Source organism: Lycium ferocissimum, chromosome 7 (assembly GCF_029784015.1).
Source record: "Lycium ferocissimum isolate CSIRO_LF1 chromosome 7, AGI_CSIRO_Lferr_CH_V1, whole genome shotgun sequence".
NCBI classification, from domain to species: domain Eukaryota; kingdom Viridiplantae; phylum Streptophyta; class Magnoliopsida; order Solanales; family Solanaceae; genus Lycium; species Lycium ferocissimum.
This window is the reverse complement of record NC_081348.1, coordinates 10815531-10842297: the sequence shown is the minus strand read 5'-3', so window position 1 is coordinate 10842297 and position 26767 is coordinate 10815531. Positions and strand designations below refer to the sequence as shown.

The 26767-nt window shown below is 35.2% G+C and overlaps 4 protein-coding genes across 5 annotated transcripts; 3 read left to right on the top strand and 1 right to left on the bottom strand.

The window, feature by feature from the left end:
• Window positions 1-1152: 1152 nt before the first annotated feature.
• On the bottom strand, window positions 1153-1825 carry LOC132063334 (calvin cycle protein CP12-1, chloroplastic-like). The gene has a single exon (XM_059455832.1). It carries the CDS (start codon window positions 1727-1729, stop codon window positions 1355-1357), a length of 375 nt encoding a protein of 124 aa, XP_059311815.1. The 5' UTR covers window positions 1730-1825; the 3' UTR covers window positions 1153-1354.
• A 1293-nt stretch (window positions 1826-3118) lies between these two features.
• LOC132062510 (uncharacterized) lies at window positions 3119-4743 on the top strand. The gene is made up of 2 exons (XM_059455062.1): window positions 3119-3274; window positions 4007-4743. Exons 1-2 carry the CDS (start codon window positions 3223-3225, stop codon window positions 4603-4605), a joined length of 651 nt encoding a protein of 216 aa, XP_059311045.1. The 5' UTR covers window positions 3119-3222; the 3' UTR covers window positions 4606-4743.
• A 618-nt stretch (window positions 4744-5361) lies between these two features.
• LOC132063333 (probable glutamyl endopeptidase, chloroplastic) lies at window positions 5362-18177 on the top strand. 2 transcript variants are annotated; one of them, XM_059455831.1, is made up of 15 exons: window positions 5362-5833; window positions 7202-7421; window positions 7717-7827; window positions 9275-9320; window positions 9506-9615; window positions 9716-10219; window positions 10727-10855; window positions 13367-13666; window positions 13741-14199; window positions 14318-14383; window positions 15323-15383; window positions 15470-15619; window positions 15750-15887; window positions 16115-16407; window positions 17847-18177. In XM_059455831.1, exons 1-15 carry the CDS (start codon window positions 5566-5568, stop codon window positions 17857-17859), a joined length of 2868 nt encoding a protein of 955 aa, XP_059311814.1. In that variant the 5' UTR covers window positions 5362-5565; the 3' UTR covers window positions 17860-18177. The 2 variants fall into 2 exon arrangements, with proteins under 2 accessions (XP_059311814.1, XP_059311813.1); XM_059455830.1 differs by having other exon boundaries at window positions 16115-16419.
• Window positions 18178-22070: 3893 nt separating this feature from the next.
• Window positions 22071-24688, top strand: LOC132063332 (uncharacterized). The gene is made up of 4 exons (XM_059455828.1): window positions 22071-22367; window positions 22623-22676; window positions 24044-24156; window positions 24233-24688. The coding sequence occupies exons 1-4, from the start codon at window positions 22251-22253 to the stop codon at window positions 24264-24266; spliced, it is 318 nt and encodes a 105-aa protein (XP_059311811.1). The 5' UTR covers window positions 22071-22250; the 3' UTR covers window positions 24267-24688.
• Window positions 24689-26767: the final 2079 nt, after the last annotated feature.

The window sequence follows — 26767 nt, the reverse complement described above, 5'->3', positions numbered from 1 at the left end:
CCCTGAAACCAAACTATAGGCTTCTCATGTGATGATTATTTGTCAGTGGAAAGTGCCGGTTCCTAAATACTAATTAGTTAATTACTATCATACTGTTAGGACTTAGGAGTAGTTAGCAAAGACACCCTCATGTCAAAGGATCTCGGCAGATGACTAATGTTAGATTACCAAAATGATGGTAAAAAACCTACTCGCAGTCTATGTTTATATCATTACATGATATGTATTCGGATATACTATTGTCACTAGTTCATACTCCCTCCCTCTCAAATTCAAGAGTCAATTTGGCTAATTTTTAGAGTTAAATTGGAGTAGATTAATTCAATGTTTTAAAATTAGAACTTAGATATTTAAAAGCTATATGAAAAGTATTATAAGTAGCAAATCTTCTCATATCAATATGATAAAAGGAAAATATGTTAACATGTTGGTCAAAGTTCATGTAATTTGACTCTTGAGAAACAAAACGTAACACTAGTTTGGGATGGAGGGAGTTATTAAATAATAGAGCAGGATAAATCTGTACCGTAGAATGGCAATGCAAATCCATCTCACCATAAAGAGACGAGCGGGATGATGTATACGAATTTATTAATCAAAACAGCAAGCTAGTTTTGCTTTAATCAACTTAGCTAAAACTATCCAATAAACGGTAGAAAGTGGAAGTCAAATGGATTTTTCTTTTTCTTTCGCCGTGGTACTGTTAAGTGTTAAAGGAAGTTGGGAATGTGAGGTCTTGCACCAAGAGGGATTTTGAGCATGAAAACAGGGGATTGACTAATGATTTTTGATTGGTAAGTTAAATTTAAAATCGTACTCGCTGTAAAAGCATATTAAAATCGTAGCGGTTGTAAAAGCATAAAAGTTAGGTCATGAGCACCTGACCACCTAAGCTAACTTTTTTGATTTGTTTAAGGTATTCAAAACTTATACATGTGTAAAAACACATAATATCTACCTTATATATATTATAATTTTTTGTCGAGGGTGTTCGGGTGAAAACCCCGCCACACCCCTAAATCCACCCCTGCTTCTGAGAGCTAGGTTCAGCAGACAAAGATTCACACAAAAACAACTTAGATACTACTAGACACTAGTAGTTTAGTCACAAGACCGACGAAAACTGAATTCAGAGCGTGAAGACTTTCAAGAAACACATATAACTAATTCCCTGTTATTCCATAAATTGATCTTCATATAGCATATCACTTTCCTTAAAGACAACATCAAAAGATTTGTATAGTATTTGAGACTAATTTAAACAGGAAGAATCCTTTCATTATAGATACGAATATCCTATAATTTAGAGCATTCAAGATTCAAAGGGGATAAATAAAGCACATGGCTAAAATTATCAATTATCATATGTACGGCACTCATCAGTCTCAGGATTTTCCTTGCAGTAATTTTCCAAAGGATCTTCTTGCTTTTTCTTGTCCCTTGCATGACTAGCTGCTGCACTTGTCTCTTCCACCACATCCCAAGCTGCCGCGCATTCTCCGCTAGTCGGATTCTCATTGCATGCTTCCTCTGCCCCCTTCACACTGTCAGCCACAAGGTCAGAAAGCTTGTTATCTGGTGCTGCTGCACACACCAGCCCAAATTTAGCTGATGATTTTTTCCATGGTTTGTCAAGGCAGGGGAAGTTAAAAGGCTTGAAATTGGGAGAGTTGGATTTTTTGGCTAAGATTGCTGGAGTAGTGAGACTAACACCAGTAATTGTTGCCATTCTGAAGATTTTAATGTAATGCTTTCTCAATCTTTGTTAGGATATGTTGTTTTACGGGTAGGAAGTTACATATATAAGTAGAGAATGGAATGACTTGGGAGCACACATTTCTTATCATTTTATAACCAAAGAAAGACACGCACGTCTTGAGAGATATTGTGGTAAAATATCTTTACATGGTAGGTGTGTCTAGGCTCTATGGCACAAAATACAAAGTCTAAAGCATCAAGCTTGATATTTTTTCCATGAGTTGGTTGTGGTTTAGATGATTGTTTGGCTTGGCCACGAAATTTGTTATTTGTAGCGTTCACAGTAATCCACGATTATTCAAAGCTAACAATATCTTATATTTTTTAAATTCCACTAGTGTCTAGTCAATTTTGTTTGCATACTTTGACTAATTCATCTCTGGTACTTGTTATAACATGTAACTCTACTCATCAAGACTTAGACAGATATGGACTCATTTAGTTGTTTTTTGCCTCTGCAAAATTTTGAAGCCTGATTTTCCGTGGTTCACGCAATAAAGATAGTCCTTGTAATCAGTTGTTCAAATTAGAGTGTGAACAAAGGGTTTATGAAGTGACTAGGCGAATCTCAAGTCTCGAAATTCCGATATTTCAGCACACTTGAGGCTCTAAAAAATCCTAACATCTAAAAATCCAAGAGGCTTCTTGTTTTTTCTGATAGACCACCACACACTTGTTATTCCAAGTCATACATGATGTCGACATATTCATTTAAGAAATAAAAGCTAGAAGAAAAAGTTTAGCTGTGACTTGCCATACGCCATTTAAGATTTGATAGTTTTTTTTCCCCTTATGAACTATATCAGCGACAGCGAACAAGTCCATTTAAGCATCTTCAAGGAAAAAATTTAGCCAAGTTTTGGATGTTCTTCTCTTAAATATCCGTTAGCCGCCTATAATTTGTTTGGTTCAAAGAATGAAAAGAGGACTGAAATTAGAAAAAAAAATATGGACTTTCCTTGCTCTTGTATATTTTTCTATTTACAATAAAAATAGATAAGTACTACTCCATATCTTTTTTCTCAAAGCATCGACAACATGAACATGATAATGGGATCCTTAATCAACTCGTTTAAAACATTCTGCTACATTTTCAAACGAAACATATTCCCATTCTGTTGTTGCCTCAAAAGTTGGACACTGAATAGAAGTGTTCTGAAAGAAACAAGGATGGGGTATCTGTGGAAAGAGGAAACATTATGGGAGTATTGAAATTCAAATTAAACTGTGGAGTGAATATGCTTAACTTGAATCCAAGTTTCCTGTTTCCTTGGCATCTTTGCTTCCTTTACCTGGACGCTTTTATTTGCATTCCTTTTCCTTTAGGAAATGATTTCAGATTCCTTTCTCTCTAGGATCAATGTCCTTTAACATTTTAAAACTGATCAATCCCTACCATGTTCTACCCTGAAACACAAATTAGTCCGGTCCGAGACGAAAGAAGTAGGACAAATTTCTGCAAAGATGAAAGCACAGCTGCTAGCGTTGACAGCAGTTTTGGTTCTGAGTTTCATAGGTATATCTATGCTCGCCTCCTACAGCAACTTTCCTTTGCCTCAAAACTGATTCTGTTGAATAGAGGCAAATAAATGTGATTTTATTATATGTATATATTTTAATTTTCTTGCATATATTATATACATCGTCCGAGCCAAAAGTAACACACAAACCCCTTAGATCCGCCTTGAATGTGGAGCAAAGTGCAAGCTGGCGCCCCTGGGATTTCCGAGTTTCTGTTTTTTTTCCTTCCCTTTTGGGCTATTTACCTGGAACCCACATCCTTTTGCACCAGCAGTTTTAGTACTCTCAAGATGATATAATGCACAAGCTTGTATTTTTTACTAGAGTCACTAGTCACCCCCTGGTTAACTAATATGGCAATTATAGGCTATTAAAGTGCGTACAATGGAAGAATAAGATATATATAGGCGATACCAATTATTGGATTAAGTTTTATTAGTCATATTTGCTAGGAGTCTTCTAGAGATGTTAGGCTGTCAGATATTCATATGCGAGTAGAACATGTAGAGAAACTCTAGTGCTAGAAAAAACTGCCCGTAATTTTTATAATATTGAACTGAGATTGACTTAAATGGAGCGACGACATGGATAGCGAGAATTCATGTAGTCGACCACACTTGCTTGGGATTGAGGTGTAATTATTGACCTGGTATTATCTTTAATGTTCTTGTGAGTTGATAAGCAACAAAGATGTCAATGATCATATTTTGACGTTTCTCTTCTGCAGCTGAAAAATGTAGACAATTGGTCGGAGAAGAATCAGCTTCAAGAAGCAAGACAGAGAGATTCACATTCACAAACTGCTTCGACATGAGTTATGGAACCATAGGCTGCCTACTCAAGGAATTGGTAAAAATTTATTTATACTACATTAGAGCAACTCACGTGCACAAGGTAAGGAATGAAGCAACGAAAGAAGCAGTCCAAGAAAGCTTGTCCAAAGGACAAAGTCTTGAAGATGCAATGAAAACAGGGCAGAAAGTTGGAAATGCTGCAGCCCAAAGAGCATCTTTACAAGCGAAGCACATTATGGGACCAATGGTGTCATCTGGATGGGACTTTTTTGAGACTGTATATGTAGGTGGCACATTGGCTGAGGCAATAATTAGAAGTGTTGGGACATTGTTGGGGTCATATATTGGAGGAATTATTGGAGAAGGCAAAAATAGGTGGTTGGGTTTTCTTTTGGGAAGTCAATTGGGCAGCTGGATTGGTGGGAGGTTGGGTCTAATGTTGTATGATGTGGGAAATGGGCTGCAGTTTCTGCTTCACCTCACAAAGAGTAAGAGTGATGGAGAAAGCACCTCACTCTTGTTAGAATTCTAGCCAGTGAAACCTTCCCGATGTAAAGCTTAATATTTCTTGATTATATCAAGGTTTAACCTTATTGTAGATTCATTCCTTCTTGTTATTTCTTAAAGAAATTTCTACTATATTGAAAAATAAAAAAAGGTAAACAATGAATTGAACTCGTACTTATTGTGTAGGAGACTTACAGTGATATCAATAAACTATAAGAGTTGAAGATAACCTAATTCTTATTAAGTATATCAATTTAATTTAATGCTAAAAGCCTTAGACAAAAGTTTTATCGATTCACTATTGAGTTGTAGCCATGATCACATGACTGACATCGTTCTCATACTCATTTTTTCCTTTCCTTTTGTTTTTTTTTGGTTTAGCTAGTAAGATTATTCTCTTGTTTTGAGGTGAGTGAGGAATCACAATTGATCATCTAAGAATATAATGATGTGAAAAAAATTAATTTCCTGTTTTTAATTTCATTAATTACCATTTTATAACTAAGTAATGTCCTATCCCTCTTGTTATTCGAGGAAAATAGTTCATCTATTTCTCCCGAGAATTACATCATCAAACCTCTTAATATAGTATGACAAAATACTTAATTTTTTTGCAAAAAAATTAATCCACTTGTCAAGGAAAATCAATCCTGTAAAAGATAGTGGCAAACGATAGTGGATATAGGCTAACCTTCACAATATAAAGTAATATCGACTAACATTCACAACATAGTGTTGACAGACTTGGAATTCTCAATGATTCTTTTTCTTTGTAATTAATTTTCTGCATTTTCCACTCCCCACTAAAACATAATATCTTTGAAAAAGATTGAAAAAATAAGGCATCTCAATTCTCATGCCTTTGTTTAAAATGACCAAATAGAAAAAATCTAAAGAGTGAGGGGAAGTTGGCTTTATTAAAAAAGGAAAAAACTTTGGAATCTGTCAAATGGATGGAATAATTGAAATTTACTAGGAACCAGTCATGATGAGCCTTCCAAAAGTCTACCATCGGTTCTCTTTACTCTCTCTACACTCAACCAAAACCCTCTTCTTCTCCTCATCTTCTTCTTCTTCTTCTCTTCCTCGCCCCGTTAAACGCTTTCCGTTATTGCGTTCGCATTCTAGAAGATTCTCTAAAATCAGCATGGCTTCATCCAGATTTCATCATCTTGTCCCCGTCAACGCCGTTACGGCTGAGAACGGCGGTAACGGCACTGCCTCTAACGGCGCTGCTGTTGCTTATGATGACGGTACTCTTTATTTTCCTTAATGTCTGCCAGTTAAACCTTTATTACTAACTACTTAGGACTAAACTAGTTATCCAGTATGAGATTTAGAGAACTATCACCTTGTCTTGAAAGTTGTTTTTTTAAGTACTGGACCCAAGTAACACGTTGGTAAATGATGAATTCCGTTCTTCCGATGATAGAACAGGGGTAAATCCTAATGTTGATGGAGATTAGGAGGAACTTTGATGAATAATAGAAGAATTTTGGTAGAGTTCTCATAGTTGAAGCCAATGAATCCCGTTTTTGTCAAAAAAGGATAAAATAAGAGAACTGCTGTAAATTTTTTTTTTGATCAGGTGAAAGTATTTTCATTCATAAACATGGCCAAAAATCTGGTCGTATACTAGGGGCTGTAATACTTCTATTTAACAGTTTAGTTGATATATTGGGGTTAGACTAGTTGTCCATGAAGAGATAAGTGTGGGATTTAGAGTGCGTGCGTCTAGTTTGATTAAAAAAAGCAATTCTTTTTATTGGAATGGGGTGGACCTGATTTGAGCGGAATCAATGTAGGAGATTTGTTTAACTGATCCAAACTTGTGTGGATTGTGGCATTGTTGATTGATTGTTTGATTTATATTAACTGTTTAATTCTTGAAGAATTTTATTGGATTTGGGTCTGATTAATATTCATTCCTGCAAGTTGTTAGCATCTTAAGGTTCTTTGAATGTGCTACTGAAGATAAATGATTTCCTTACATCCTAAAATGAGAATCATTGTGAAAAGGATAATCTTTTCCAATTTACACATGCACTATATTCCAGATTTTAGGGCATAGGGCCAACTATGGCATTTAAACAGACTCCTTAATATGAAAGGAAGTCCTTTGTTCCTCATCTCTAAGGCAAGTTAACTTTCTATCGATGCAACATAGCTAATGCCTCCTTCAGCGGATTTATATGCTGGAAAGCTTTGGATCTCAAATGGAAAAAGTTTCCTTACTGTTTTACTGCTTATAGATACTAATAATAAAGTTGTTTGCTTTTCTCCATGTCCATCCGTAAAGGCTCTTCCTTTGCCTCATGTATTTACTTCCTCTGTCAGTGCACATGCTTTATGTCAATGTAGGGGTATTTACTTTCCACAGATAAAAACAGGATAGCTAATTAAGTTACGACATGTTTTTGTTTTTTTTTTTTTTTTTTGTTGGGGGGGGGGGGGGGTGGCTGATGTGTAAATTTCATACGTTCTTCATTTATTTCCTCATCTTTCATCGCCCTGATTTTCATGTTTACTTACTCTTTAACTTTCTTTTTTTCTCTTCAATAAAATATGCGTATATTGCGAATGGTGATTAAATCTTTTTCTTTTCTCATAAATTTTACCAGATGTAGAATCAGCATCAGCTACTGGATATTGTCTTCCTCCCCATGAGATTAGAGATATTGTTGACGCTCCACCACTTCCAGCACTATCATTTTCTCCATTAAGGGATAAAATACTGTTTCTTAAGCGGAGATCCTTGCCACCTTTGTCAGATTTAGCAAGACCTGAGGAAAAGCTTGCTGGAATTCGCATCGACGGGAAATGTAATACCAGGAGTCGCATGTGAGTAATGATGAAGCTTCTCTTGATATTTCCTTCAAGCACTCAAGTGCTTGAGACGCTATGTTAGGTTATTTTATTCCATCTGGCTCTATAATTGGTCTCTCTTATGTTCTTTTCATAGAATACTCTCCTTGCTGGTATAATTCTTCTTCTTCCTTTTTTTTAATTCTTAAGAAGAAATGTTTTCTTGTTTTAATGCTAGTAATTGTTGATGCCTTGATGAGTTGATGGTGGTACTATTTCAATCTTTATTAAGTAGCTCCCATACAGGGGATCTTATGATGTTCTTTCTCAGGTCTTTCTACACTGGTATAGCGATCCATCAGTTAATGGAAGATGGTAGCCTAGGACCGGAAAAAGAGATTCAGGATCTCCCAGAAGGTGCTAAAATTAACTTTGTAACATGGTAATTTCCTTCTCCATTTTCATATATGCGTGCTTTGAGTTACTGTGTAATGACTTTATCTTCACAATAGGCTTACCAGTTAATATGTACTGCATATAATAATCATTTGATCCCATTTTGTCTACTTTATTTTGAGTCCATACCGGAAAGATTGACCCCTTTTCTCGAATTGCAAAAACTACATTCAGATAAACAAGTTTTAACACATAATAACACTTGCTAGTAATATTATTTTAAATTTGATGTGTCATTTTTATACTTATGCTAAAGTATTATTTATTATCTCTAATGACTTAGGCGATAATAGCATCACATTTTTCTCTTAATCTATGCTGTAGTTGCACTAGGTTTTCCAATTTGGGATAGTGACAAACTATTGCAAATGTACTACTACATGTATCTCAGACTGACACAACTTTAAGATGTAAAATGTACTTTTTGATGTTAAGGTAGGATTAATCTAACTTTTTTTCACAAGAAAAAGTTAATGTTGGATAATATTATTAACTAATACTACTCTATATCACTTTTAGCTTTCATGTAACATGTTCACACAAGCTAACCTCCCTTCCCCATATTTGTCATGTCAATTATGTCAAAAATGCACTGGAAGTCAAAAAAAGGTATATTGGTAGAGAGAACAATTTGTTCCAAGATTCTAACCTTCATAGAGATGATAACCAGCTAGTTTTTTACTTCCAAAAATTCATCTCATCCCAAACGGGAGGAAGATTTTCCTAAGCGGGCAAGATGGTGATGAGTTCCAAGTGGTCTAAACCTTTGACTATTGACTAACGACTTATTGCAACTTCCCTAGAAGTGAGTATCATTTCTAAGAGAAGAGATGATCTGGTTGACTGAATGTCACCCTTTACTCTTGGTCAACCATTGATGGTTTTCATCTTTCGAAAGCATTTGAGTGACTAGCAATAAGTAAAACTATAAAAACTTTTCCTTTATAATTCAGTACTTCCTATCTAAGAGAGGGATATTCTAGAAGTAAGACCCCTTCACCTCCGACGATGAGGTTGGGTTTTCGAGTCTCTAAGGTAGCAAAGTTGGAAAGGACCATGTTCCTCTCCTAGGTAAAGGGAGTTTGGAGGGTGGAGTTTGCCATATCCAAAAGAAAAAGTTCAGTGCTTCCTATCAGTTATCATCCTGGTTAAACCTGTACATCACTTTAATTACTGGAAGAAAACAGAAAGTTTTCCTAATTCTGCATGCAATGTGAAACTAGAGAAGAAAATGAGAAGTCATGGTTTGCAGTTCCATGAAGGTTCATTGTGATGATATCTTATCGGCATGGTATAAAGGAGTGCTCTTTCCAAGGCAACTTTATAAGTTTCTTCATCATCTCTAGGAAAAATCTTCACCATCTTTTCTTTGAATATTTCCCTTTATATATAGTTGTCTCCTTCTTCATCTGATTGTTTTCTCTTTTATGAAGGTCAAATAATGGTCAGCATTTAGCCTTCAGTGTCCGTCTTGATGAGGTATTTTGATATATGCATGCGTGCGCCTATGTGTCTATATTACTTGTACATTGATGTTACAGAGAACTTAATATTAGATTTGCTTTCAGCTATTTCACTTTGTATAATTCTGACATTTTTATGCCTAATTTCATGTAAGGTCCCTTGTCACGAGGTAGATGTGATGTTTTTATTTTTTGTATCAGGATGATGGCAGCAGCAGCAAACTGAGAGTATGGGTTGCTAATGTGGATACTGGGAAAGCTAGACCTCTTTTTGAGTCACCAGATATATATGTAAATGCTGTTTTTGACAAGTATGTCCTTTTCCATTTGCAATCTGTCATTAAGAGGAAAGTTTGCTGATTCGAAGCTACTGTCTCCCTGTCCTGACAACTCTGTTTCTGTCATTATCAGCTTTGTTTGGGTGAATGACTCAACTCTTTTGGTGAGTACCATTCCATTATCTCGTGGAGATCCACCAAGGAAACCTTTGGTTCCCTCTGGCCCCAAGATTCAATCTAATGAGCAGAAGAATGTTATTCAAGCTAGAACCTATCAGGATTTGCTCAAAGATGAATATGATGAAGATCTGTTTGAGTATTATGCTACTACACAGCTGGTTTTGGCTTCTTTAGATGGGGAAATGAAGCCTTTTGGTCCACCAGCTATATACACTTCAATGGACCCTTCCCCAGACCAAACATACATTATGATCACCTCAACTCACAGGCCGTTTTCATTTGTTGTACCATGTGGAAGGTTTCCCAAAAAGGTTGAAGTGTGGAAAGCTAATGGAGAATTTGTGAGAGAACTTTGCGATTTGCCCCTTGCCGAAGATATTCCCATTGCATTCAATAGTGTGAGGAAAGGAATGCGATCAATCAATTGGAGAGCAGATAAACCATCGACCCTCTATTGGTAAGCATATAAAATCTATTCTAGTGCTTTAGTTCACTGGTTAACGAACCTCCACGGATGTGCTTCTAGACTGCCCAGATAAGAAAGATGGAGGGTTTTGGATTTGATGGGAAAAATTAAACTGCCTCGAGTCCTGTTTGGGGGGATTGATTGATAATCTTATCCAGATATTTATAACTGATTTTTGGTTCGTATTATGGCTTATGACTCATATCAATTCTTTTTTGATGAAAAAAGAATAAAAGAAATTTTGAATGATTACTGATCTATCAAGAAGGGAGAAGAAAGATAGGCATTGTTTGTTTTATATTTCTCATGTGAATAACTTGTTCCTGGTTATCCACTAATATCTGGATGCTTGTGCTATCTAGCACTTATTACCCCATTGAAGCGACAATTTGTAATAGTTGCACATCGAAATGTGGAATTGTTAGTAACGTCACTTAATTGATGCTTTATTGTCAGTATTGTCACTCATTTGATGCTTTTCACCTGAACTTGTTTCAGGGTTGAGACACAAGATGGTGGTGATGCTAAAGTTGAAGTTTCTCCACGTGACATAATTTATACACAATCTGCTGCACCATTTGAAAATGAACAGCCTAAAATTTTGCATAAATTGGATCTTCGCTATGGGTATGTACAAAATTATACCTGTCATGTTATGTACGATTGTTGCTCAACAAATGTGATTTATACATCTGGGATTCATATGTGTGTTAAAACTTGTTTTTCCATTTATCTTTGGAAACCTGCTTGAAGAATGATTAATATTTTTCTGTTGGAAGATAATACTTATGGTGTATCGGATTGCAAGTTATACTTTGAATAAGAGTGTGCAAATAGTCAATGGTTCTGTTTTTTTTGGTGTCACTATGCCAATTGTTTAGCAAGTATTTTTTTGATGAAGTAAGATGTTTCATTAGAAAAGCATCAAGTAAATGCATAATTACAGGGGCGTAATTACAGATAGGCAAAATACAAAAGAGAGTTACAGGCCCCCATACATTGATTCCTTCTAAAGTTAGGGTACTAATAAAATCTAAAAACTGTTCAGTATTAGATACCGGGGACAACATTGTCCAGCAAAAAAGATTAACTAAGCAATTGGCTTTAAGAGCTTGAATGGGAGTTGACGTATGTGCTAATTTCTCTCCTAGAACAGAAGTACCTGCGGGGAGCGTATTTTCCTCATACCATACTCATTGTAGCCGCCATAGCGGGTAGGCATTTAATTATCCGCCTCCTTTCTAAATCTTTCCTTTTATTTGTTTTAATCACGAATATCTCATAATGTCACTGCTCACTCTCCACTCATCCTTTAACTTGCTGTCCTTGTCATCTTGCTCTTAGTTATCGATTCATTATCCTATTCTTTCCTTACTCGTCATTCCCTCCATGTTATTTACAACGACCTCTTCTTCATACCACCATTCTCTTAACTTATCCTCAATCCCATGTAATTTTTTTTCCTTGTTCACTACCTTATGTCGTTATTATGAGCCCATAGGATTTGGTCTATCAACCATATAGACTTTAGTCGTCAACAATGAATCTATCTCTGATCTGCTAACCTGTACTCGTACTATACATATATGCACATACCAATTCTGCGTTGTATCTTAACAAACATAGGGGTCAATATATATAATATCTCAAAAGCCCAACCACTGCCTCAACTTTGACAGTGGCGTCAACACTGTTGACGACCGTCAACTTGCAGCAGCCTCTGATTCTCAGGGCTGATTGACGGTGCAAGGTTGATGGACCGTCGACCATGTTGACGGCTCGTCAATCTGCCCGTCAAGTTGCACAGTTCTCGACCTTCTTCCGACGTCGATTCGTTTAACCTCTAATCCTTTAATACTTAGTAGTCATGAGTTCACACCTTGGTGCAAATGAAATAACATACTCAACATCTCAAAACTCGGAGATAAATCTTAGTACTCGAGAACAATGCGACTCATATGTCTGTAGATCGGAAAACTGCCTTCAAAACAACTTGCCTCTCTTGGCCTTCCCTAAACATTTGAGTCCTCTTTTAATTTCTCCTCGTAGGGAACATGTTAATTCTTTCTCGTACTCTTGTTCCTCTCAGTCCAAATACACGAAAAAATTGCAGCAGGAATCATATTCCAGACCTTTGTGATGGTCTTATCAACTATCCATAAATCCAAGACGTGTGGGCTTCTCTCAAACTTTGTGGCATCACCCAGCTTAAATTAAAAAATACATAGGAGCATGTTCCATAGATCATAAGCTAATGGGCAGTGCAGAAAGAGGTGGTTAACTGTCTCCAGAATGCTCTTGCAGAAATAACATATGTTGTCCAACTGGAAGCATTTTCTATTCAGATTATCCAGAGTAAGACATTCATTCTTTAGTATAACCCAGCTGAAACATGTAATCTTCATAGGCAGTTTAGTCTTTTATACTAGCTTCCATGGCCATATATCAGGCAATTGATTATGAGAACATAGTTGCCTATAGCATTCTTTCACTGTGAATGTGCCTTTGTTTCCCCATCTCAACTTGTCTGGTGCACCTTCATTGATGTTGTGAGCTTCCACCTTTGCTAGCAATATATCAAACTCCCAAGTTCGCAATCCCGTACAAACCTTCTGAAATGCACATCCAAACTGTCGTTGATTCTTGATTTGTAAAGTTTTCCTCCTCTCTAATAAGCATGGATTGTAATGCTACTTAGAAGCAGTTGAATGTCAAGTTATTTTGGTGGATGGCTGCAAATAACATAAGATAATGTCCTTAAAACATACCATTTTTTTTTTTTTTTTTTTTTATAATCCAAAGTCCTCAAAAGAAAATTTTTACGCAATTAATACCATATTTGACTTGGGTTGCCAGGTTTTAGAAAAAAAGTGATAGCTTTTCCTTTTTCATTTTACAAAATAAATGGATATGGACTTCTTTTATAGATACTTGAAAGCACATATTACTTGTTATATAGGGTTATAGCAAAATGTTTCTGATAGTCTTGCTATCAATTACTGCCTTGAAACAGGCGTGATTTATCCTCTATGTTTGACAAGGGAGTTCACTTGTCAAATAAACAACAAAGAACTAAGAACCGAAATTATTGTCCAATTAATGATGCTATTCTTATATTGGATCTTCTTACATGTACAGAGGGATTTCTTGGTGTGATGATACACTTGCATTAGTTTATGAATCGTGGTACAAAACAAGGAAGGTGAGGACATGGGTTATATCCCCCGGATCAGAGGATGTAAATCCACGGATCCTATTTGATCGATCATCTGAAGATGTTTATTCTGATCCTGGTTCTCCCATGTCGCGGAGAACTCCTGCTGGAACTTATGTTATTGCGAAAGTGAAGAAGGAAGATGATGGGAACACTTATGTGTTATTAAATGGAAGTGGCGCTACCCCAGAAGGAAACATTCCGTTCCTCGATTTGTTTGACATGTAGGTCTGGTGGTGCAGTTTGTTTCCATATTTTTCATTTGCCAAAGAAAGTGATCTGACATGAATTCTTTCAGAAATACAGGCAGTAAGGAACGAATATGGCAGAGTGACAAGGAAAAATATTTTGAGACCGTCGTTGCTTTGATGTCTGATCAGAAGGAAGGGGAATTGTCAATAAATAAGTTGAAGATACTCACTTCTAAAGAATCCAAAACTGAAAACACTCAGTACTACCTTCTGAGCTGGCCAGAGAAAAAAGCATGTCAGATAACAAACTTCCCTCATCCATACCCACAGCTGGAATCATTGCAAAAAGAAATGATCAGGTATCAGAGGAAGGATGGAGTTCAACTTACTGCGACCCTATATCTTCCACCAGCTTATGATCCCTCAAGAGATGGACCTCTCCCATGCCTAGTATGGTCATACCCTGGAGAATTTAAGAGTAAAGAGGCAGCTAGCCAAGTTCGAGGTTCTCCTAATGAGTTTGCTGGCATTGGGCCAACATCCCCCCTCCTATGGTTAGCAAGGGGGTGCGTCTCTGTTCTCTGTATTATCCATCGCAATTTTGTTCATTATATTTGTTATCTTTCCAGTGTAGTCATATTAATCTTTTCGGGGATCTGTTTGATTTGGAACCATAAATTTCAGGTTTGCTGTCTTATCAGGGCCGACTATTCCTATCATTGGAGAGGGTGATGAAGAGGCCAATGACAGGTAAACTTATGCACAAATATTAAAGGATGTGACGTCTCTTTATCATTTTGAGCAGCAATAAGACTGCTTGACTAAATCTCGTTAAGAATCATTGGTCTACTTGTGGAAAAATTAGGCTTTCTTCTTGCTACAAATACAATAACAAATAAGACCAATCTCAAGCTAGTTGGGGCTAGCTACATCAATCCTCATGATTCGTTTTGCTCCAATTTGATTGTCTCATTTCACTTTTTAAATATTCAATGATTTTATCTACCCTTAGAAGTCTTTTACATTTTCTATTGACATACCAACCCCCTAAGAAGACTAAATGGACTCCTAGATTTTTTTGACTAATGAAGCATACCTACAAGACTAAGCTTTAAGAGGAGAAGTGTAGAAAATCTAGTCTTGTGAGTCAGAGCCTGTGCTTCTTTTCTAGATGGTTAAGCCCACAGTAAGCTAATTCACTAAAAATTCTCTGAAAGTTGCTTGTTGGAGCGCATATTGGACTTCTCCATCAAAACCACTAATTTAATTCTTCTTTAAAAATCCACTTTGTACTAGTATTGTGCTAGCCACTGATACTGCTGATGTATTAGTAATTTGTAGAGTTAATGATCGTGGGAGTAGTTTGAATGTAAAAACCTTCCCCCAGTATATGCTGAATAACGTGCTACATGTACGTGTTCTACTGAAGTTCTCCTCCATAAGATTTTGCGACCTTGTGATTGCTGACAAGTGAAGAAGCATTATTACACTCTTTTTTTCTCACTTTCTTGCTTTTATTTGGGGGGTGGAGAAGGGAGGGTGTCGTGGGATGTTGAGTGGACTTGCTTCCTCATCGTCTCCTTTTGGATTAATCCTTTATCTGTCTTGTGCTGAAATGGATTCTTTTACTTTTCTATCTGCTACTTGGAGGTTTGGGGTGTTTATATGAATAAATGCTGGCTTAACCAGGTATATAGAACAACTTGTCGCAAGTGCTGAGGCTGCAGTGGAAGAAGTTATACGTCGGGGAGTAAGTTTTTTTTTTTTCCCCCTCGCTGAACTTATGTCGCATTAAACTTTGAAGTTTCGGCTGAGCTTTCTGGTGTTGTCTTGCAGGTGGCTGATCCAAACAAAATTGCTGTTGGTGGTCACTCCTATGGGGCATTCATGACAGCAAACCTCCTTGCACATGCACCTCATCTTTTCTGTTGTGGAATTGCTCGTTCTGGAGCTTATAACAGAACACTAACACCTTTTGGATTCCAGGTAGTCCTCCCAAGTCCTGTTTAAGCCCGACAAGTCTGAAGTCCTAATGATTTGGTGTTTCTCTCTGCATTATAGGAGGCTTTAGTTCATTCACTTGCATTGCTAAGAACTTAGTTGTTTTCTTTTCCAGAATGAGGAGAGAACACTTTGGGAGGCGACCAATATTTATGTTGAGATGAGCCCCTTTATGTCAGCCAATAAGATTAAGAAGCCTATCTTGCTTGTCCATGGGGAGGAGGACAACAATCCAGGAACCTTGACAATGCAGGTAATATGACGGTCCTCTTATTTTTACTTCTTTCAGCCTCCTGTTTCAAGATTGCCATATTTTCATTGAATGTTGCCCCTGTCAACTAAAGTAGGTAAGATAGTTGCAACTGGTCTCGATTCACTCCATAAATTTGCTAGTTCTTGCAAGATTTATATAATGAGTTTGCTAGCGTTGACTTCAAGAGTCTTGATCTTAATCATTTTTTTTGTTTTTGCATAATACAGTCAGATCGTTTCTTCAATGCACTGAAAGGTCATGGTGCACTTTGTCGCCTTGTAATTCTACCATATGAGAGTCATGGTTATGGAGCACGAGAGAGCATAATGCATGTACTCTGGGAGACTGATCGGTGGCTCCAAAAGCATTGTGTCTACTCTTCAGATGTCAAGGCTGATCTTAGTGCGTGCAAAGACAATGCCGAAGGGACAGTAGATTCACAAAGCAAAGCTGTTGGTGCTGCTGGAGGTGTTCAAGAGCTTTCAAATTTGGATGATGACAAATTTCACTCCATCACAAGGTCATTATTGTGGTAACATCTTATTTCATGAAAATATCTTCCTATTTTCTATAATTTCTCATATCAAGAACTTGGTTCTTCTGCCATGGAAATCTAGTCAAGTTGATGGATCTTGCTTGAATAAAGTTTAACTTCTGGATTCCCCATGTACGGCACATGCATAGAATTTGTGTTCAAAGTTGGGCGCTTTGTGTTTTAGCATTGATAAATGCAGTTTCGTTTATTTATATTTACCCATTCCAATTAATTCGACCGACTACCTTGAAATTACTTTTCTGCATTTTATCCTTCAATAACCAAGATTTGGCAGCTAACTCAGTTTTGTCATTCCTTATTATGATGAGTCAACAGTCATTGAATTCATTTTTGAACACGTTGAGGGCTTTAGATCTACATTCCAATAGTTGCTATTAGGGGTGTCAAATGAGCGGGTTGGGCTGAAATTGGGCCCATCAAATGGGCTGAGGTAATAAATGGTTTGGGCTAACAATGGCCCAAAAGTTAAGTGGGCTGAAATGGGCTGGGTCATGACCTGCCCAACTTGACCTAGTTTTTTTTTTGAAGGGTCTATTTTCTAGGAAAACATTTTCCCGGGAAAATATTTTTTTGCGGAAAACATTTTTCGTGGAATGTTTTCCACAATTATCAAATACACTCCAAACTTATGAGATACATGATATAAGAAAAGTGAATACACAGGAAAAAAATGAAGTAAATCTCAAGTAATAAACTCAAATTAAAGTAAATCTTAAAAATGAGCTAGAAGTGGGCTAGTATTTGGCCAAGTTAGAGATCACTTTAAAATGAGTTATGTTGGGGTGGACTAAAATCAGCCCAATATGAATATATCTTGAGCCCAACCCATAGAATTTTGGGCAGGTTGGGCGGGCCATCAACTTTTGGGCCATCTTTGACACCCCTAGTTGCTATGATAGTGGTTTCGGCGCACACTTCGTCCATGTTCAGTATGGGGTTAGATTTACATAGAGATTGGGTGCCTTGCTTTCTATTTTTATAAATGCAACAGGTTGATTTGTTTGAAGGGTAGGAAGGAAAAGATTAATGTCATTTGTTAATTTTTGTAGATAGACATAGAGATGGGTGCTTCGTTTTATGTGGAAAAACACTATCTGATTTACTAATCCTACTTTTTTACTGTTCCTTCCATTTTTACCAACCTACCAGTAGACTCTGAAATACCTCTTTTTTTCCCTTTTCCTAAGTTCTCCTAATGGAAGTGCGTCGAATGACCAAAGCACGATTTCCAGTTGCTTTCTTGAATAACAAGGTTACAGCACGAGCAGCAGCTAAAGACTATCCGCTACATCTTTATATTCTAGCAATGTACTATGCACCGTTGGTGATCATTTTATTCACTAAAATTATACTCTTCTCTCTCTTTTATCTCAAATTGCCCATATTTGTTTCTTGAACTGTAGATTTCGAGGGTGACAAGCTACCTGGAGATGAAGCCAGGAGTACCCGCTTAGGTCCACTTGCTGACCACATATACAACAATTCTATTGCAACAATAAGAACCCTCAAAGGAGTGCAGGTCACACTATTTTCATAAGACGACTGTGCTGCTTTAATGCCATGGCCTCATGGGTGACAATACTGCGTTCTGCTTTGCGCGGTTACAATTTAGAAGTGTAAAGCTATTGTTCATTAATTAAAGAGGAACTAAATATTGGATATGATAAACATCTTTATACCGTGTACTACGATTAGAAATTGTTGATTCGGTACTCAATGATTTCGTCTAGCTTATTTTGTTGTGTTCTTATTTGGTTCGACTCTGGAAATATCCGTTATTTCTTATTGAGCTTATTGTAGACTTGTGAATGTAAACAATACAGATTTAATAAGTATCTTATTGACTTTAATAAATTTTCAGTGGTTTGTAACGCCCTAAACTTGGGGAGGCGTGGCCGGCACCCGGTGCACCCTGAGTGTACCAATCTATAACTCATATACTCTGGACATCATCAGATTACTTAGGCCATCAAGGCAACTCTTATTACTTTCTAAGGCCGATGAGGCCATAACTCGTACTGAATCTGTAGGTGGGCAATCATCCTAACTAAGTTGAAATGCAACCCAAACAACACACATAGATATGTGTGTGTATATATATATAGAGATGTGTGTGTGTACATATATATATATATTACTACTATATATAAGGGAAAACTTAGGGACTTTTGTAGTTCTCGCAAGAATTTTCAAATTTTTTTAAAACTTTTTAATTAATTACTTTTAGGTTCTAATTTTATTTATTTAAGTCAAATTTATTTTTTTTGTTTTTAAGATTTACTTTTCAAAAGCTATCGAACCTCCTACCTCATTTTTCATGTTCTTTGATTTTTTATTTGGTGCTCGATATTCGCATTTATTTTAATTAATCGATAATTAAAGCGTTGTATCAGTATAGCCATTTTTTGTAAGCCGCTCCTCCAAAGATTTTTTCCATATCCATGTTCGAACCCTTGATCCCTAATTAAGGAGAGAATTGACTCCGATTATTTGTCATGAAGTTAAATTATGTATTTGTCTTAAAAGTTCATTAACTATGTATAGATTATTTATTTAGAGCTAAATAACTTTAGAAAATTGGGATACATAACTTATAAATGTCAAATTCTGGCTCCGCATTTGATTTGAAGTAAATAATTTCATCAAAATGGAAGTTAAAATATTAAAAGGTGCAATTAAAGTTTTGCTTTCATATATTGAAAATATATTTATATGAAATTTAATTATTACTAACGTAATTACCCACTTGTGGGACTACAATAGGTATATGATTGTTGTTGTTGTACACTTGTACTAACACAAATTATACTTCTTTAATTAAAATATCTATTTTTATATCTTGAGTTTGGGCCTGAGCTTAGCACGGGCCTCACATAACTAGTATATATATAAGGGAGAATACCATTTTTTGCAGTCCTCACATGAATTGTTTTGTCTCTTTTTACCCTTAATTGAAGTTTTTATGGCTTTATGAATGCTCACCATTTTGGGAAATTTTGAGAACTTTAAGGACTTCTTTAATGCCACTTAAAATGATGATGTCATGACAAAGTTAAAGTGGATCCCACAAAGCATACTCATACATATTTGAGTCTTTTAAGAGGAAATATTATTAAATTTATTTTAATTTATATTTTTCCTTAAGATTTATTATAGACACGTAAAAAATTATCCCGTCATTTAAATTCTATCTTAATATAGGCATAATTATTGAACTAAAATATTACTCTTATAGTACTATTTATTATTTGTTGATGTTATTTACCGATTATTATTTGTTATTTTCAATTTTTATTCGTTCGGTTAAACATAAAGTTTTTTGTTTATTTTCTGCTGTAATTTTGAATCGCACATGCTACCAAAAATAAGTAATTAATAAAGAATAAAGATTTCACTTAAGGTAGGATTAAGTTTTAAATTAAAAAAATAAATACGAATAAACTTATAGCATTGTTAAATACTTTTAAAATGTATCACAAATGTTATTATAGTCCTTTCATCTCAATCGAAAATGAACTTCGAAGTAAGGTAGTTAATTAATCAAATTTTACGTGCGCACACTTTTAACATAAAATTTATCTAATAAATTACATATTAAAAGAGGAACTATAAAATATTATTTTTATATATATTCTGAAAATGTTTGGAAAAATATTGTAGTTAAAGAAAATGCAATTTTATCTCCAAACAATAACAATACCAGATAATTGCAAAAAGTATATTTTTTACTTTTTTTAACGTGCCATCTTTTGGAAGGAAAGTCAAAGCTTAAAGTAAGAACAATTTAATTTTTTATTACTTTTCAGTACTTTTTTGTGTGATTTAACTTGAAAGAGCATCTACAAAAATATCTTATAATATCAAGGCTTTTAATTCTTTATATGTATTTATAAGTTAACTTTATTGATTTCTCATACAACAATATTTTCACATTAAATATTTTTGGCGTTAATTGAATGACGTAATATCTTTTGGTTACAAATATGTTAGCCAATATGGGTTCGATTCAAAGAAACAAATGAGATTAATTTAACATATGAAAAGCTCATTGGATTATCGAGGACGTTAATCTCAAAGAATTTCAGTAAAATAACAATTAGAAAAGCTTTCAATTGTTTGTGTTTAGTTTTAAAAAAATCTAATATATAAACTCAGAAAAATGTTTTTCTTTAACTTTCATATACGTATTTGTATTTTAATATTTAGAATTGTTTGAAAAGTGTCAAATTAATGTTGCAAAAACAAAGAAGCAAGAGCTGAACAGGCCAAATGACACTAGTTAGTGTGTGTGTCTATATATAGTTGACTCTTTCCAAATTCAATAAATTAGCTTTATGACATTCGAAATTCTCTACACATTAAAAGTGTGAGTGCATAACAAAAGTTTTAATCTAGTTGGCATAGCCATATGGATGTTCTTTTTTTTTTTTTTTTTTTTTTTTTTTTTTTTTTGTAATTCTGCTTTTTCTTTTTTAATTAAATTTGCTTGGACTTCGAGAGATTGGAAGAATTTCACATAACTTCTTATCATGTGATTTTGAGTATATGCCGTCTTTTTGACATCAATTTTCTTGACAGGTGCACCTAATGGTTTATGTGGGATATACCAAACTTTCTCAAATTACATTCTCTCATTTTATTCTCTGCTTATTACTTGCACACATTCAATGAGATCATTTATATAAACATAATTTCCTAAAAGAATTGTCTGGAATGTATGGTCTGGAATCAACAAGAAGATTACCCTTCTCGCACTGGATTGATAAGAAAATTAAGTTTCCTTGATTATTTGATAATATATACGTTCAGCATGTGCTCCCTAATATCCTTTCTCAACATGCATGCGGTACTCCACAGTACAAGGTGCTGAGGTAGGGGCGCAACTGACCCCCTATGCTGGAAAATTAAATCATACAAAAGTATAATTTTTGTTTTGTATGTATATATAGTGGATGATTTCTTGATGTGTTTATTTCTTTATATCTTGAATTTCTCAGTGAAAATCCTGTGTCCGTCACTACACAACACACTGTAAGAAATTTAAGATTCTGATTTCATCAAAGTAGACCCAGCTACTCCTGTGCATAACGACACGAAGAACATAAATAGAACATAGTTTTATGATGTTTAAAAATCCGGAGGAAGACGCCACCCATGAAGGAAAAAACGAGGACACAAGGAATATAAAATTAGAAGAAAAGGCATACAGATATATTTAGTTTATTTATTTAATTTTATTTATTTATTTAATTTAATTTATTTAATTTATTTAAACTATTAATAAGTGAAGCTTTTTGAACGACGAAGGGTATTTCTGTCATTTTACATTTGGGCTTTGTGCTTAAATTGAGTCAATTAGCTTTCCAGGTGTAACATGTACAACACACCTGCGTGACTTCTTTCCAGCTGTGTAGTTATTTTCATTTCTCTCTCTCTCACAGCTTCTTCCAATTTTCTCCGCAAGCTTTTCCTACGCACTCTGGTGGATTCTCTCACCCTCTTCTTCCGTGTTTATTAGTGTCATTCTCAGGTCCCGATAGGATTTACCAGGTGAGCTTTGATTTCATTTTTATTTTTTTTTTACTGTTTTTGGAGTCTCTCTGTTTTTTTTTTTTTTTTTAATCCTTTTGCAAGGCGAGAACTTTGGATAGCACAAATATTGGTCATTTAAAAGATTTTTTGGCAACTAAAAGTATGACAGTGAAATATGCAGCTTATCCCTTATTAGGAATGTATTTGCAAATTGATTCTTTTCTAAAAGAATGAATCTTTTTCATGAAAGAAAATGAATATTGGATAATTCTTTTATGATGCTCTACATTTTGAGCGTGCTACAATTAGTAATTATATTTTGCCAAGAATTCATCATTAACAGAAAGCCCTGGTCCTATCTCTCTGTGTGGAGTATCTATCTAAACACTAAGGTATATATACATGATTAGTTTTCATTTAACTTTCCTTCTTTTTATTTGATATCTAGGTCAGTAGAAATATGTATAGAAATGTGTATCTGGACAGTTCTTCTAATGTGTTTGTAAACCTAATAGTGTTTAAATATAGTCCTTGTGATATCCGAACTCCTTACTTGCCTCTCTACTTTCATTTATAAATGATAATATGATGTTTGTGCTTTGATTTTTTCTTGATGTGACCTCTAAAAGTAACTTCTTTCAGTATAGGTCAATGCAGGAGATGGACTCATTGACTCGCTCTGTAGTTTATGCAGCACTGAGGTAATATTATATTCCGGTGTCGTTCAGATACATGGTCTGTTTGATAGTGAACTCCAGACATCTCATATTAATAGGTTACATAATCTTTTTGCTTCCCAAGTAAACTGTAAGAGTTTTTCCAATTACTTTAATTTTGCTATTAAGTTGTTCCATTTACTGGGATTTCGATATTGATAGTACGGAAAAGGCTCAAATATGCCATCCAACTATCGGAAATGGTTCATTTATGCCACTAATAGTTTGTTTGAAAATGGTTTTATGCCATCGAACTATAGGAAATGGCCATTTACCACTCATCAATATTTTGACTCATTTATGCCATCGCTCTTACAAAATGACTCATCCATGCCATTTTTTATTAATGCCATTTTATAATACCGGTATGACACGTGGCCTCCAATTATAATATCGTTCAATTAAACTTGTTTTTTAAATACCAAATTAATAAAAAATCCGACTGCCTTACCCACTCACAACCATAATCTGTTGGAGGCCACGTGTCATATATGATATTGTAAAATCAGCTTTAATGAAATATGGCATGGATGAGTCATTTTTATTAACGGGCGATATAAATTCAAACTATTGATGAGGGTAGTTTTCCTATAGTTCGATGGCATAAATGAGCCATTTCCTATAGTTCGATGGCATAAATGAGCCAAACTATTGACGAGTGGCATAAATGAGCCATTTCCGATAGTTGGATGGCATATTTGAGCCTTTTCCGTTGATAGTATATAAAAAGAGTAGATGTTTCCTGTTGGTTTTGGGCACATAGGTATATTATTTGTGAGGATGTGGCTACAAGAAACAACAACGTAACTTGAGAGAACTTTGTTAGAAAAATAATTGTTTTGTTGTTCAGGCAATAATATGCTCTTCTCTTTCACATTTTCAATGTAATAGATTGAGTATTTTGAGTTTTCCTGTTAAAGAGTATGTAAATAAAGAATTTCCTTTGATTGTCGACAAGTTTGATTGTCTGATAGCTTCCCAAAAGCGAATGGTGATTATGCGAGGCAAGATGATTGTATCAGTTTATATGATTAGATATTGACCGTTTATAAGTTTCTCAAAGAGGGCCTGTGCACCCCCGGGATTAGTCGGGGCTCAAAGAGACTCGGACACCCGGTGCTTAATCAAAAAAAACTACCCTAAAATCCTTTAGGAGTCTAGGTAAATACTTTATTCAGTAAAGGCACGTGAAGAAACCGAAGCCTCAACTTGATTTATCACGTAGTTTGAAATAGTACACTAATATTTTCTGAGGAAAGGAACCATTAAATATGTATTTGAACTTTTGTGATGCTATCAAGCTTTTCATAATCATGACTATTCCAATATTAGAAACATCGTTTTGCCTACAGATGCCAATTGGCATTTTCAAGAAAATGAATCTTGGAAGTCTCTCATTAGTCTTTGGTCCTTGCCATCAGTTGGAGCGATCTTCTATATATCGGGTTATATTTCCACCTTGCAAGTAATAACATCTTTGCAATAGCCTGTACGGACAGTAGATACTTTACTTGATCTAATTTGCTCTTTACCTAATGTAGGTTTAGTGTTTATTTGCTAGCTTTTATCTCCTAACGGCTCACTGGAGGGACCTTAAAAGCCTTATGAGGGAAGTATTTAAAAAAAAAAACAGACAGCAATGGATAAAAGCTTTGGGAAAAGAACTCCAACTAATGTGGTAATTGAATCTTACTCTTATCTTCCCCATAATATTTGTCCTGTACAATAAGTTGTCTGCCCTGTCTAATATGATTCACATAAAATGCTCACCTACAAATATTCCTTTTGATAGCCATATGAAACATCTACATGGATACTTAAAACTTTATACAAAAGGCGACTATGGTGTTTTCAGAATAGTGATGTTTAATAGCTTTCCTGAGCATACTTTGCCTTTGATTATGAAGGATTCTTAAGGCATGTTATAACTGCTTTGTGACTTGAAAATGACAAATTTCTTAACAACAAAAAAACAAACATTAGTTGAATGCAGTAGAGTTGAAGTAAAGAAAGATGACAGAGGTTAGAGATTAGTTTCACCAACATGTCCAGTTTAAGAGAAAACTGCAATAGAATTAAAAAGGCCAATTAGAAATGTCTAAATGATTCAAAATTATCAATGTCTATTACTTTTGACGGTAGAGGAATGGCTGAAATAGGAATGGCTGAATCTATTTCACAATATATATTACTTATAGGACAATGATTTTAGTTTAATCAATGTATTTGTTTTCTAGTCAACATGTTATACTATTTAGCTAAGTTGCTTGGACTCAGTTGTGGCCTGTGGGTGTCTGATATGGATGCGCATCTAGAGGTCGGATCCTTCATGATCTACATTTAAGATTTGGAGGCACGGATCCAGGTATGGATACGGGTGCGAGGGTTCGGCTAAAAATAATTCAAACAACTAAAAGTAGAGTTACATGTCTAAAATAGGAGATATTATGTTAAAAACTTACAAGGTGTTCCAAAGAGATAATATTGATCAAGAAGAGAATCCCAGAAGGAGATATAAAGAGAAGGACTGTCTTAGAAATTTCTATACATAAGGTATATTCCGTTTTGTACAATTTCAATGTAGCTTTTGTTTTGATTACAAAGATAGTCGTATTTGTCCGAACTTCTCCGTCGATTTTGATCAAAGCCCTCAAAATTGGTTGAAAATATCCGGTACGGATCCCAAACTCACACCCACACCCACGTCGTGTCGACACGTGTGCGGCACCGGAAGTGAAGAATCCGAGCAACTTAGCTATTTAGTAAACCTGTAATTCGTTATATATGTTACTTGCTGATGACATGTTTTGATTGCTAAGGACATCTCCGGTCCTTGCATACTAGTCTTTATTTTTTCACCATTGGTACCTCTTTCTGTGAGGTTCTAACATAGTATTTATATACTGATATCAGTTGGTATCTTTGTACGACATATATAAATGGTACGGAGTAGTTATTTTGAAGTAATTGAATTCATTCCTTGAAAGAAGTGTTCTCTTGGCAGGAAAATCTGCACTTAAAGCTAGAAGCACTGTTAATTGAACTTGAATTTATGTGGTTTATTTTATGATTTTGTTGTTGATGGTTAAAATTTGTTTCTGTAATTATGAAGTCCTTTATGGGTTATTTAGTAATTCTGTATCATTCCTTAAGGACACGTGTAGTGCAACCCTTTATAACACGTGTTCGCCTCAAACATCAAGGCGAAGCCCTGTTCTGCTCCTTCGACTTCTCTATTTCTTTCAAGGGAAAAGGGTCAAATATGCCCCTCTACTTTAGTTTAATAGTTAAATATACCCTCCGTTAGTCAAAGTAGATAAATATACCCCTTCTATTAAGAAAGTACACAAATATACCCCTCAGTTGACAGAATCCCTAATTCCACCATTAATTACCCGATTTAACTGAAAAAATCCATGCTCGACCCGCCCCGACCATCAAATTAAATTCTTTCCACCCAAATATACCCACCACCACTTGCATGTTTTCTTCCGTTAGTCAAAGTAGATAGTAAATAGTTTGGGAGGGTAACAGTACCACCCCATAGTTTAACCATTAAACTTGCAAAACATGGATTAGTTTAGGGAGGGTTTTAGGTATTTAATCTTTTTCTTTTCTGAGAAATAAACCAAAGTTGAAATTCTTTATAGTTAAAAGTGGCACTGAAAAGAAATGTTCTGATAACCGGTGGGACAGTCATCCAATTAGTCACTAATCCAGCATACTTAAAATTTAGTAGAGCAAAAGAACTTCAAGATATAAGATCAATCCTTCACCCCTTTATAACAATCTGATGAAAGCTAAAAGGACAAAGCTTCCTATAATGCAGAAACTAGCAGGATTTATACAGCTTATTGTGGAATTATTCTCTTTATAAAGTTCCTTTTCAGATAATCACACTATTAGCTTGAAACTGATTATCTTAGTCATGACACAGCACGAATTTCTCATAAATGTAAGTGCTAGTAATAGCTGCCACTAGAACTTGCAACTCAAAGAACTAACAAAAAGCATTTAACTGCACATTGGACTATTATAAATGAGGATATAACTTACATAGCTCCGGAGTTCCTCCT

Coding starts and splice junctions, on each gene's coding strand:
- LOC132063334 (XM_059455832.1), bottom strand. CDS start 1,729: ATGGCAACAATTACTGGTGTTAGTCTCACTACTCCAGCAATCTTAGCC.
- LOC132062510 (XM_059455062.1), top strand. CDS start 3,223: ATGAAAGCACAGCTGCTAGCGTTGACAGCAGTTTTGGTTCTGAGTTTC. Junction 3,275..4,006: donor TTTGGTTCTGAGTTTCATAG/GTATATCTATGC, acceptor TCTCTTCTGCAG/CTGAAAAATGTAGACAATTG.
- LOC132063333 (XM_059455831.1), top strand. CDS start 5,566: ATGATGAGCCTTCCAAAAGTCTACCATCGGTTCTCTTTACTCTCTCTA. Junction 5,834..7,201: donor TGCTGTTGCTTATGATGACG/GTACTCTTTATT, acceptor AAATTTTACCAG/ATGTAGAATCAGCATCAGCT. Junction 9,616..9,715: donor GTAAATGCTGTTTTTGACAA/GTATGTCCTTTT, acceptor TGTCATTATCAG/CTTTGTTTGGGTGAATGACT.
- LOC132063332 (XM_059455828.1), top strand. CDS start 22,251: ATGATGCTCTACATTTTGAGCGTGCTACAATTAGTAATTATATTTTGC. Junction 22,677..24,043: donor GTAGTTTATGCAGCACTGAG/GTAATATTATAT, acceptor TTTTGCCTACAG/ATGCCAATTGGCATTTTCAA. Junction 24,157..24,232: donor GTTATATTTCCACCTTGCAA/GTAATAACATCT, acceptor TACCTAATGTAG/GTTTAGTGTTTATTTGCTAG.